Consider the following 13,357-nt stretch of genomic DNA (forward strand, 5'->3'; position numbering starts at 1 on the left):
CCCGTCCCCCGAGTCGCCGGAGTCGGGCCGGCCCCGGCCCCGCACTTCCTGAGCCCGGCGGCGCGGTCGGCTCTCCCGGCCCCCGCGTCCGCGGTCGGCGGCTGCCTCCGGGGGGTGCTGCCTTCCGTGCTTTCCCCTCCCTTCGCGCGGGCCGGCTGCAAAATGCCCCTCTCCCCCTCCCGGGCGCGGGGATCTTCGGGGGTCGTCCAGGCTGCGGTGGGCGGCTGAGGCCATGGCAGGGGGCCGCCTGTGGGCTCGTCTTGGCCTCTCCTTGGGGCGCCTTGCCCCAGCTCCAGGAGAGGGCCCTTCTCCCCCCCCATGTAGCCCCCTCCCCCAATCGTCTCCCCCAGCCTTAGAGCCCTGGCAGACCAAGTTCAGTAGCTAACGCTGACGCTGACTGCAAGTGACAAGATTAAAAAAAAAAAAAAAAAGTGGTTGAAGCTTCCCGGGAGTGACACACTGGACTGGAAATGGGGTGGCGGGTGGAGAGGAAATGGTCGGGGTGGGGGCTGGAGGAAGGGGGAGAGGTGAGGAAGAGGGGATTTGCGGTGGGCCCTGAAAGCTGGAGTTAAGGGTTCTGGGAATGGAACTGGAGGGTGCCTGGGCTCTGTGCTTCTGTATTCACTTCGTTCTGGAAAGTGTGGGAAACGGTTCGAGAACTCCTTTTGGAAGGAAGGGAGGGGTGGAAGTCAATGCGCGCGGAACCCTTTGAATGACTGGGGTTCCATGTAGAGTCCTGGAAAGTTCGGATTACTTTTCAGATTAGACCCTGATAGTCATGCGGTGGGAGAGATGGTCCCAGCAATTTTGTTGGAACCAGTGAATCAGAAGGAAGTCACACACAGGCTTTCTTTCATTAACTCTACGAGAAAGAAGGTGGTTAAGACTGAAGGGATTCACAAATACTACTGAATGAGTACAGTGGGTGCCTAATAGTTCCATCCAGTCTGTGTGTCTGGACAGTCTGTATTATTTGTTGAATTTATGTGCTCTGCCATTGTGAAAATTATCCTAATTATTTTGTTCGGGTTCATGCAGAGTTAATGCACCTAAAGGGACACGGAAAAGTTGCTCCAAATTATGGGCATGAACTTGCAAGCCAAATAAACAAGCCATGGTATGGCTCACTTTATTTTAATATTTGGAATTATGTTTACTGCCAGTAAAAATGCTACATTACTTTTACTGCGAGTGTGTGAAATGAATTCACTGGCTTGGCAAAGAGAAGCCATGGATTTCTTTAAGTAAAGAGCTGTCAGAGTTAATTTGGGAGCACTTATGGGAGATAAAGACATGAAAAAGCTTTGAGCTAGTTTGACAAAACTTGAATTTTAGAGACGTTTAGAGAGAGAATGAGTTCCTCCCACTTTTTGAAGTGTTGAAGCCAATTTGAATGTTTACTAATTAAGGGTTGTAGACCCAACTGAGCTGGTGTTGTCACTTCCCTGAAAACATTTAACTTTCAATGTTTCTTATTGTTTTGCCAGGGACCATTATCCGACTCCAGAGGATGGGAAGTGATGGCCAGTAAGGCTGAAGATTCACTCTGTTGCTAGACAGCCCTGCCATTGCGTGGATTGCCTGCCATTCCCCGGTGGTTTCACGCCTTCACTCACCTCTGCAGTGCCAGAGTAGTTACTTAGGGTCCTCACGACCCTGTCTGTTGAAAGATGGCATCCAGCCTGACTTGTACCGGGGTGATCTGGGCTTTGCTCTCCTTTCTGTGTGCTGCCACCTCCTGTGTGGGGTTCTTTATGCCGTACTGGCTCTGGGGGTCCCAGCTGGGCAAGCCCGTGTCCTTCGGTACTTTCCGGAGATGCTCCTATCCTGTGCATGATGAGAGCCGGCAGATGATGGTGATGGTGGAGGAATGTGGGCGCTACGCCTCCTTCCAGGGCATCCCCAGTGCAGAGTGGAGGATCTGTACCATCGTGACAGGCCTGGGTTGTGGCCTCCTCCTCTTGGTGGCTCTCACTGCCCTCATGGGTTGCTGTGTGTCGGAGCTCATCTCCAGGATGGTAGGAAGAGTGGCTGGAGGAATTCAGTTTCTGGGAGGTAAGTGACTTGTGACATTTGACTCATTTACTGGAATCCCAGATATTGAAATAATGTTCCAGTGGTCTGCTGAAATCTTGATAATTGGCACATGATGTGCTCTGGAGAAACAGACATGGGGTGGCTTTGGTGAAAGACTGCGGAAGTCAAAGATTTTTATTGGAATTGCTTTCCATCTTTGAGAGCTCTTAATTTCTGTACATTTAGATATATATATTATGCATCATAGGCACGCTAAGTACAACCTATATGAGGCAGTAACATCGAGACTGTTTATAATGTAGTAGGGGGATTGTTTAGATTTCATAACTTTCTGCTTTGCTTGTTCAACAGTCAACAATTAGATTCTCTGTCTCTGACTGGTATCATCAGGTCCTCAGAGACGAAGACAAGTAGAAACGTTTTTGATTCAGCATTGTTGTCATAAGCCTTTAATACTCCATGGTGGGTGTAAAACTGACCCTCGCTCAGTCTTAAACTATATTTCTAAATAAATGATTACTGTTTTAAATGAGAGATCAGTTTAACATGGACTCCTATGGATTTCACAATGCTGCACTAAGCTATAGGCTTAATTATCTTGTTAGGATTTAACTTCCTGGGATGCTCTTGCAGTGAAGAAAAAAAAAAATAGCAAATACTGTGTGCTTGTCCCAAATGGACTGGATAGTCTCACCAACACCAGAAAAAGGTTTGATTTTTACTTGGGTTTCCTCCAACAAGTATTACTTCAATATTTCTGGTCATACGGTTTTAATTATACTTTATGTATTTTCCACTGCGCTTTTCACCTCCATTCTTCAAACTGACGGGCTGAACTTGTCTGATTTATAGTCCTCCCTGGTAAAATATGACAACCTGTAGATAGTACAGAATGAAGGGAAATAGGAAGCCAGGAAAATGTATAGAACATATTTGTAACTTCATTACAAAGTGAAAGTCTGTTACCCTCCCATTTGGCGCTTTCTTACTCTCTTTTGTGAAGAATGCAGAAGAAGAAAAAAAATTAAGTGGGTAGCCCTGAGCTCAAATCTGCATATTGGAGAAACCCCGGCAGATTATTGGAAGTTGTTTAATAGAACACTTTGAACTCCCATTTTGAATGAGAAAATTCTCCCGCTAAAAATGCAAGGGGCAAACAGAGTTTGTGTTTTGAAACAAAAGACAAGAGTTGTTTGCAGTTCTTCATTCCTCTACTGGATGTAACTTTGTTCTCATCTTTTTTTTTTTTCCCCTGTAGTTTGCATCTCATTCTTTTCTAGGAGGCAGTGGGGGAGATTTAGTTGTTATTTTCTGTAGTGCTTCAGTTCTCAACATCAAGTGGAAATCTTGCCCATGATGTATACAGATATTTGTATAGTAATACTGTAAAACGATTAGAAAAAAGTTGTTGAAAGTTGAGATGGAAGTTCCGAATTTGAAAACTTTTTGATACCACAGATTTCAAGAAGAGAATTAATGCCAGGAGCATTAAAAATTTCTTTCTTTTTTTCCTTGAAGGATAAACTTGATTTGCTGTTTCTGTTTCACTTGGCTCAGGAAAAATGCTTAGGTAGTTTCTTTTTCTCCTCTTATGGTATATATTACCTTCCAGTTTTCCTTCATTTTAGGGCAGGGACTGCAATTGTTTCTGGCAGAACAGGAAAGTGCTTACAAAGAGAAATCAGTTTTTATTGATTAGCTTTAAATGTATAATGAAGGAAGGCAACAGGAAGTGAATCTGAGACCCATGATTTACGCTTCCTTCTCTAAGCTATATATGGATTTTTGGGAATGATCTAGAGCTGCATGTTCTATTTTACAGAAAACTCAAGGGGGAAAGATCAGTGGAGAAGTTATGTGTATTTTTAAAAGGACCTTTTCATGAACTCTGCTTGGCAAGAGTTACTGACATTAAGCTAAGGATATAGTTCACAGTTGGTATTGTCTCGTTTCTCATATATATTTCTCACATCTGGCAAAAAATAATTATGAATGTAAAACCTAAAAGAGTTTTTCCGATTCGAACCTCTTGAGGGCACAAGTAAGTAAATACATCCCATTGCTCAAGATAACAGTAAATTTAGAATTTAAGAACTTGAGGGATGGAAAAGGTTTTGAAAAATCTGCACTGGGGCGCCTGGGTGGCACAGTCGGTTAAGCACCGGACTCCTGATCTCGGCTCAGGTCATGATCTCTCAGCCCGTGAGTTCGAGCCCCATATCAGGCTCTGCTCTAATGTGGAGAGCTTGCTTTGGATTCTGTCTCTCCTTCTCTGTGCCTCTCCTCCGCTTATGCTGCCTTTTTCTCTCAAGATGAATACATAAACACTAAAAAGAAAAAAAATCTGCATGAACCACTATCACTTACTGGTTGGCTAGTTGGTTGGTTAAAAAAAAGCTTCAAAAAGAATTCTTCCTGCTACTCAGCCCATCATTGTTTGGGGTTTTATTTATCAACACTTGAGTGGCAAGTAATTTTATTTTATGAAATTTTTCACAAAATGGGTAGGTTTCATAAAGACTGCAAAACACCAAGCCAGTGAGCTCTCTGAATCCCACAGACGGCCATGCTTCCGAAATACCTGCATCCAGAGTACTCTGCGATAAGGCGGATTCTCTTACTAAAAATGATTCCCCCAGAAGGGTTATGTTTAGCTAAAGTTAGGGTTGCTCCAAAAACAACAGGAAGCAGGAGAATGGCAAAATACAGAGGCATCCTGCTTCCCCCTGCCTGCTGCGTCTGGAGTTTGCACATATGGTGTAACATCAGGCAGTCAAACCCCTGCAGTACTTTGGAACTAGTTAAAGGACAAAGTGTCAACCTTAATTTTGAATTGTCTTGCTATGGTTGGTTAGAGGTTAAAATGTCACCTGTCAGCTGCCAGAGCAACACAAAATCCGACTGTTGCATATGACATCGGCTCCCTTTAGAAGGACTACAAGGAATCAATGACTTGTGCTTTTCTTACGGCAATTTGCACATGAACTTGAAATGCCACCTCTCCGTCTTCCATTTTCAGTCATATTTCCGTCGTAATTTTTAAAAAACTGGTCATAGTTGAGTTTTGGCCTCAACTGAGCTTTTAAGAGGCATGCAGAGAGCCCTTGAGAAGTATAATGTATAATCAAAATGGTTCCATGCATGTAGGATGGCTGTGGTGCAATGAGAAAAGAGATGTTTTCATGTGGGGTATGTTTGTGGAATATTAAATTACGTGCTTTTCAACACTGTTGCTAAGTACTTCAGCTGAATTTTTAAACATGACTATCACAGTTTTTGATACACGCGTCAGGAAAAGACCTTATGTACATGCTCTGTAAGTGAAAGCATGGGGAGCCGTGTAAAGACATATGAGGTGTACCAGGTCCTTGTGAATGTCAGGATCGGAGTGTGTTGATTTTCTCCTAGGAAACTGCTGCTGCTGTACTGAAGGGGCCCTGAAGGGAGTCCCTAATTTATATCACCCCACATTTAGTTTGAATGCACGTCCTGTATGTGTATAAAGTGGGTACAGGGTGCTCAACGGTAGCAAGCAGTGACCTTTCCAGTTTGGCAAGTGTTCTGTTCTAAGAAGCCAAGGGAGACCGTCTTCTTGACTAATTGATAGTTAAGTGCTGCTGAAGACAGTAATGATGACGAAGTATTTCTTTGAGCATCCCTTTCTCTGTGTGCAGAAAGCATCATTGCCTTTCCGGAGCCTCTTCTTGGTAGGGTCCCACCTGGACCTGTCTGTCATCCCTGTAGGATGAGGGCTTGTGACTCTCCTTCCCTTGCTCCGCTTTGAACCTGACTTGTCATGTGATAGGCCGCATTATGCCTTCCTTCCTTCTGGCTATCTATCTAGTGACAGCCCAGGAATAAGATAAATCAGAAGTTTGGCATATTAATGGGCATGGTGACTTTTTAGTGACAGTCTTCACTGGAAGAAGCTGCTTTCATTTTAAGGAATCCAGAGACTTCTTAGGCCAGCTCAGGGAGCAGGTAGGGCTCTTTCTGCTGTCCTTGAAGTTACACCTTGTGGACTGCTAACTACCGGACTCCTCCGTTCAGTCCCTTCAAGTGACACAGTAGTAAAGTCCGGGTGAGCTCTCTTGAGTTCTGAGTGTACAGTTGTCAAACTTTACCCTGCATCAGGGTCACCACAGATTGCTGGGGCCCGCCCAGGAGTTTCTGATTCAAGTAGGTTTGGTGGGGAGCCTGATACTTTATGTTTCTACCAAGTTCCCAGATGGTGCTGGTTCTGAGCCTCCATCTTGCGAACCTTGTTCTAAGAGAACCATTTCATATTTTAGAAGAATGTGAATTCTGGTAGATGCTTGACTTCCAGAACTTAGTTAATGTTTAGTTGTGTTATCATCTGATAGAAACCTCTCTAACTGGACTATGGAAAGATACCACCTCTGCAGCGTGGTATTGGCCAAGGACATTCTTGTTGTAGCTCTCTGTGTTTTTGTCTCAGAAAATTGTTTTCCTGAGGTTCTCTTGTAATACATATTATATACATGTCATAATTATAACATGTACGTTGTATAGTTTGTACATATATATTCTTTTATTACCATTGCCCAATGCCAAGATTTTTATAGATGGAGAGCTCAAAATAAGACCTCAGTACGCCCTCTGTAGTTTTCATGCAGTAGATTTTCAGTCACGAATTGCTAATTGAAACACGTGAAAGCCCTACTGCAGGCTGGAGAGATGGGCGAGGACAGCCCTTGACCAGCTCCATAAAGCCATGTAGATCTTGCAAAAGCAGAAAGACTAGGCCAGGAGGACCCTCAGCAAACAGCCGGTCAGAGCTTCTGATGGCGCTTCAGTGGGCTTTGATGGAGGTAAAGGCCTCCTGGTCTTAGGCATCTCTAGGGAAAAAGATGATGCGGTCTTGCTCAAGAGTAGTGCTTCCGAGGGCCCCAGACCACATCTCCCCTCACAGTCACGTGTCCCACAAGCATCGCTTATAAAGAACAAGGTGCAGATGGAGGCTAGTCAGTGTGGGGGGGCATGGGCAGGGCTTTGCCACCAGGAGGAAGCCAGGGGCCACAACGAATGCCACCGGGGTCATCTACTCTGAGCTCTGGCTTTGTTACAGGCGGGGATGCCAATGAATTAGTCAGTCTTTTATAAAATCTAAAACATCAAATTTTATGTTTGTATTTAATGTTTTAAAATTACATTCTCAAATTGTCATTGCCTCCTGGTTTACATACTGTTTCCCCCCGACCCCCGAAGAACGTGTCCTTTAAGGCTTAATTTGGGAAGTTGTTCATGGTTTTCACGCTTTCCCGTGAAGCTTCCAAGTTCTCCATATCCATAATTGACATCAAAATTCAATACAATAGTCTTTCAATTCTCCGGTGGGCCTGAAATTCCCCAAGGAGTTTATTTCTTGTGGGGAGTCCTGCTCTGTCCCAGGGAGTCTGATTTTTGTAGGTCTGGGTGGGGCCCAGGTGAAGCATTTCTAACAGACTCCCCAGAGGTTCTAGAACACAGATGGTCGGTCCCCAGGCCACAGTTTGAGAAACACGAGCCAGTCTTACTCACTTCAGACCTCATAGGATGCTAGTATTGGGGCACAGACTTACATCCACCATTAAGCTAAGTATGAATTATCAATCTCTTTCTACCCATAGTTATTTTGGGGATAACATGATATGAGCAGCAAATTAACACAATTAGTATAGGAACAGACTGGTTTATAGCTGTGTTCTCCCTAATCTTACAGATTTTGGTGTTCCTGGTAGACAGTCAGCCCTGTGCATACACTCAGAAAGCAGAAGAACCAAATCTTTTCCATGCTCTGCTTAAAGACTATTTTGATTTATGATTCCACCTGCAAATTATAAGCCTGCTATCATTTCCCGTGCTGCGTTTGCACCCTTCAGCCCACAAGTGCGTTGTTGCTGGCGTGTGTTCTGCTGGGTGCGCTGAAATCTTTCCTTACTGACAAGTGTACTCAGTTGTTATCCATTTTGAATTACAGGTTTTTATCTCCTGAGTTTCTATTTCTGAAGAAAAAAAACCAACCCCTAATGATAATAATTCATTAAAGTGGTGGAATAAGGAGTCATCCATTGCACTTGAACCTATCATGTTCACAGCTACGCTAGACTTTTCCCGGGAGTTATTTAGATTGGCATTTTTGACAGGATCTAAGTCTTCATTTACTTTATGCAGAGTAGAGTCTTTCTAAGAGAGTCATTTGATATTTAACTTACTTCCCTTTGTTACCACCAGCTCACATAGCCAGCCATAGCTAGACTAGACGGCACTGAGGCCAGGGGTAGTATGATTCGTTAGCCTCTCTTGACGCGGAGATTACAGACTGGTTAGCTGTCATGTAAAAGCGCATTGTAATTCACAAAGAAAGGAAACTGAGACACAGGGTTCATAACCATTCCTGTTAAAAAAAAAAACTCAACACACACTCTGGAGAACTTTTTGTCATCCTACATGTTATCACACACATATTGCCTGCCGTCCGGTTACCTTCAGTGCACCGTGAGCATGTGACCTCTCCAGCTACCTCTGGCTTGGCAGGAGTGTCCTGTTGTGGGTGGTGGTTGTAGTCAGAAATAATACCAGCATCAGGTTCAGAATTTATAAGTCCATGTCATTAAAGCTCATCTTTTTTTTTTCTTTTTTTTTTACTTAAGATCTCCCCCTCCAGTGTGTTCTGAGGGATGCTGATTCCTGGGTCTACCAGTATATGTTAACAGGAAAAAGCAAATAGGAACAAGCGGATTTGAGAAACAGTTGGTCACAGAAAGTTCATCCCTTGCATTACAGCAGAAACTGCAGGACTTTCAGTATGTTGTCTATTACCGATCTCCCGAGGGGAAGGTGCAGGGTGTAGTATTAAGTGGTTAACTAATTTATTTGGGGCCAGCCTCCTGAAGGGACCAGTAATCTGTGGAACTTCCTCAGTTCTCATTTTACCCTGTTGAGGCAGGCAATTTATTCTCTTTCGTTGTTGAGAAAACTGAATTTTAGAGAGTGACACCCAAAGTTACCCATCAGTTATTGTTTATGCCGTGAAGGCTATCACCGTAATAAAGTGTTAAGTGAAATTCCACCTGGTATTATATGTAGAATTCAGAATATCTGACCATTGTGCATAATGGTAGATATAATGTAGGCGAATATTTTTATTGTTTCCTTTGTCCTCTGTTTATGCTTGTAGTCAATAAAACCACTTGTAGGGTACCTGGGTGGCTCAGTCGGTTGAGCATCAGACTTTGGCTGAGGTCATGATCTCATGGTTTGTGGGTTCGAGCCCTGCATTGGGCTTTGTGCTGACAGCTCAGAGCCTGGAGCCTGCTTCGGATTCTGTGTCTCCCTCTCTCTCTGACCCTCCCCTGCTCACACTGTCTCTCTCTGTCTCTCAAAAATAAATTAAAAAACATAAAAAAATTAAAAAAAATAAAACCACTTGTAGTAACCTGACATAGCAAGTTGTTCCCAATTCTCAAATACTAATTACAGGTTACTGTTAATAAGGTAAGAAGCAGCAGAGAGACCGTTAGGGGAAGGGTGCCAAAACATTTGACCAATGTCTTCTAACAATTATTTAACAGAAGGGTGTTCTCTTTCATTCTTACATGCTGGCTGAGTCTCCTAGTGTAAGTACCCCATTGTTAGAAGCCTTTGTAATAATCCTTTGTTATGGCCAAAAATAATGTTAATTCCAGAGCACACACTTCTTAGATAACAAAACTAAGGACCTTGTGTCTTTCTATAGAAATGAAAGATACTGTTTGACATTGTCAATGTTTGTCATTAAAATGTTTGTGATAGAAACAAGAGTTCTCGCTAGATCACTTTGATGGAGTCTATGGATTTCCCAGAGACTTCTGACTGGCTATTTTTAGAAGATCAGGAGGGTGGATTCAACATTGCTCTGGTTCTGGTGCATTGATATTGCTGTCTAATTATTGGGGGATCTAGTTATCTTTTCCTTATATGGTACGTATCATATCAGTAAGTGGTTTGCTTTTACAATTCATGAAGCTCAAAGATAATGTAAACTCCAGAACTGATGTGCTTATAACTCTAGTAAGTAATTTCCCTTCCGTGTGTCTCATACTTTCAATAATCAGGCAATACCAGATACTTTTATGTGATAAAACATACAAAAAAATATTATACGAAATGAAAATTCCATTTTGCGGTTCTCTGTTTTTCTTGTGTGTCTTATGTCGTCACCTAGAACAGGAACGAAGACTTATAATTTTCTTCTAGTTCTACAGTAACTAGAATAGTAAATAATGTCTTATATGTTCAATTAACCCTTGATATTATTATTCACTTTTAATTATTTATTAGCAACATTTTTATCTATAAGGGGTGACCCTGTGCTTCCCTACCTCCCAGAATTATTTCCCTACCTCCCAGAATGCAGATGAACCTGCATTATGTTAGTCCTTTGAAAAGGAGTGTTCTCGAGTCATTTGTGCTGACATGATGGTGCAGGATACAACTCTGTCTTCAAGCACATTCTAAAAGCTCGGAGAGCTTTATTTTCTGCAGTAAAGAAACCAGCTGCTATGGGTCTGAAAGTTTTGCCCCCACCGAATCCGTCTGTTGAAATCCTAATACCCAAAGAGCTGGTAGGAGGAGGTGGGGCCCTTGGGAGGTGCTCAGGTCCCGAGGGAGGTGTCCTGAGTGAGATTCGTGCCTCTATCAAAGAAATCCCAGAGAGCTCCCTTGCTCCTTCCACCTCTGTGAGGCTACAATGAGAAGAGGGCCCCCACCCAACCGCACTGGCGCTTTAACCTTGGACCACCAGCCTCTACGACTGTGAGAAACACATTTCTTGTCTTCGTAAACCATGCAGTCTGTGGTGGCGCGTTCTTGCAGCGTCAGCGGACTAAGATGCTCGCTGCGCTTCACACTGTCTCACAAACTTATTTGCGACGGACAGAGTCCTCCTAACCTGTAATAGGCAATAAGATCTCTGAATTAATGGGCAACAGAATAAGCTTTGGGAAATGCTGAGTTAAAATACATTGTAAATCCAGGTGATTAGTGTTTATGGGCATTTAGCAGTATTGAGTGCCTATTATATGCCAAATAACGTGCTAGCTGTTGGGATGCGAACTGAGATAAGGTCCCTGCTATTAAGGAGCCCGCAGTCTTTTTTTTAAATAGTTTTTTTTTTATTGAAGTATAATTAACATCAAAGTTCTATTAGTTTTAAGTGTACAACACAGTGATTTGATAATTCTGTATATTACTCAGTGCTCCCCATGATAAGTGTACTTATCACCTGTCATCAAACAGCATGATTATAATATTAGTGACAATGTTCCCTATGCTGGACTTTTCTTCCCCTTGACTTGTTTGTTCTATAACTGGATCTTTGTATTTCTTAATCTTTGTGTCTGTTTCACCTGTCCACACCCATCTGCCTCCCCTCTGGCTACCGCCAGTTTATTCTCTGTATTTATGAGTCTGGTTTTTTTTTTTTTTTTGCTTGTTTATTTGTGTTTTTATATTCCATACATAAGTGAAGTTATGTGATATTTGTCTTTCTCTGTTTGACTTATTTCACTTAGCATAGTGCCCCTTAGGTCTATGCATGTAGTCACAAATGGCAAGGTTTCATTCTTTTTTGTGGCCCAGTAATATTCCATTGTATATATTTACCACATCTTTATTCATCTATCCATGAACACTTGGGATGCTTCCATATCTTGGCTGTTATAAGTAACGCTTCAGGAAACATCGGAGTGCATATATCTCTTTGAATTCGTGTTTTTGTGTTCTTTAGGTAAACACCTAGCAGTGGAATTACTGGGTTATATGCATTTCTATTTTTAATGTTTTGAGGAACCAGGAAGCTCACAGTCTTATGGAGGAAACCGACACGTAAAGTGTAATTACTCTGTAAAGGACTTACGATACCTATATACGCTTCTAAGTTGAATACGGCTGTTTGCTGGCGAGGCTCACTCAGCAGCCAGGCACGGTGCTCGCCTGCCTCAGGACATTGTGTTGGTTATTTTCCATTCTGCCCTTCTCTGCCTGGCTGTCCATTTCAGGACTCCGCCTTTCCCAGAAGCCTTGACCCCTGGCACCTGGGTGGTTGCGGCCAATGGAAGGCACTTCTGGGAGACGGGAAGCAGGGAGAAGCCAGGATACTTCTCCTTCCCTCGCTCCAACTCGGGCAGTGTCTTTGGTAGAGGTTGTCTCTGCTCCTGGACGCCCTGCCTTTCTTGGCCCCAACTTCTGTCGGGAAGCCACTGTGATGATCCTACTCGAGCCCAGTCCTTCTAGGCCCTGGTAATGCCATCTTCTCCCAGCATCACTCCCATGTCACGGAGGCCGCACTTGCCTGCTATGGCCGAGTTCTGGGTCACCTCCTTATCTCCTGTTTGGCTTTTTTAGCTCTTCCATCATCCTTGTAACCAATTTCCCGTGCTATAGTAAATTGTCTGCGTTTCAAATACCTCAGGATGACTTCTGCTTCCTTAGTTGGACCCTTGCTAAAATACAATACATAATTCAAATTCCTGCCTCAGGCAAGTGGAGGATCATGCCATTCTGCGAACTTTGGGGATTTGTGGTGAATAGACAAAAATCATAGATGTTAATTAAGAGGACCGGAGCCCACTGAAGTGGGGACAAAGCGTGGAGGGCACAGCAGAGGGGACGGCCCTCCGACCGGAGGGGTCTGCAAAGGCTGCATAGCAGAGGGGTGAACATTAAGTTCTGGAAGCCAGGGAGTTGTGAAGAGATCGGATGTGAGTTCAGGGAATGGGAGCAGACTACAGGGGGTGCGGCAGGCATGCTGTGACAAAGGATGAGCGTGGAGAGGACACATGGAGTCAGGTTGTGCAAGTCCTCGCTTCTGTTCCATGGTACGGATTCTATACTTGACTAATCTGAAGGTTTTGAGTGGTTACGGGTAGAATTGACTTAGGAATCGTAGAATCTATAGTCTAACCCAATGAGGACTAAGACTCATTTGGGAAATAACAAAAACGAAGGAATGGCAGTAAGAAGCTTATTACAGTCAGAGGTGGGGAGAGCCTCACTGAAGCTGTGGGAATACAGAGAACATGAGTTTGAAGCATTTTTTCTTCTTCTTTTTAATGTTTATTTATTTACTTTGGGAGAGAGTATGCACAGGGGAGGGGCATAGAGAGAAGGAGAGGGAGACTCCCAATCAGGCTTTGAGAGATGTGGAGCTCAAACTCACAATCCATGAGATCATGAACCTGAGCCAAAGTCAAGAGTCAGACGCTTGACCAACTGAGCCACCAGGTGCCCCTGAAGACTTTTCTGAGGTAGTTAGAAGTAAACGGGTTTTGCCACCCTT

The 13,357-nt window shown here is 43.5% G+C and overlaps 1 protein-coding gene across 1 annotated transcript in view; it reads left to right on the top strand.

Annotated features, from left to right (window-relative positions):
• LHFPL6 (LHFPL tetraspan subfamily member 6) overlaps positions 1-13,357 on the top strand; it is a 245,649-nt gene that overhangs the window by 441 nt on the left and 231,851 nt on the right. Inside the window, exon 2 of the mRNA XM_029936837.1 lies at positions 1,488-2,055. Coding sequence (XP_029792697.1) covers positions 1,671-2,055 — 385 coding nt within the window. The 5' untranslated portion in view covers positions 1,488-1,670. The remainder of the gene's footprint in view (positions 1-1,487; positions 2,056-13,357) is intronic.

The sequence above is a fragment of the Suricata suricatta genome, chromosome 4 (genome assembly GCF_006229205.1).
Source record: "Suricata suricatta isolate VVHF042 chromosome 4, meerkat_22Aug2017_6uvM2_HiC, whole genome shotgun sequence".
NCBI classification, from domain to species: domain Eukaryota; kingdom Metazoa; phylum Chordata; class Mammalia; order Carnivora; family Herpestidae; genus Suricata; species Suricata suricatta.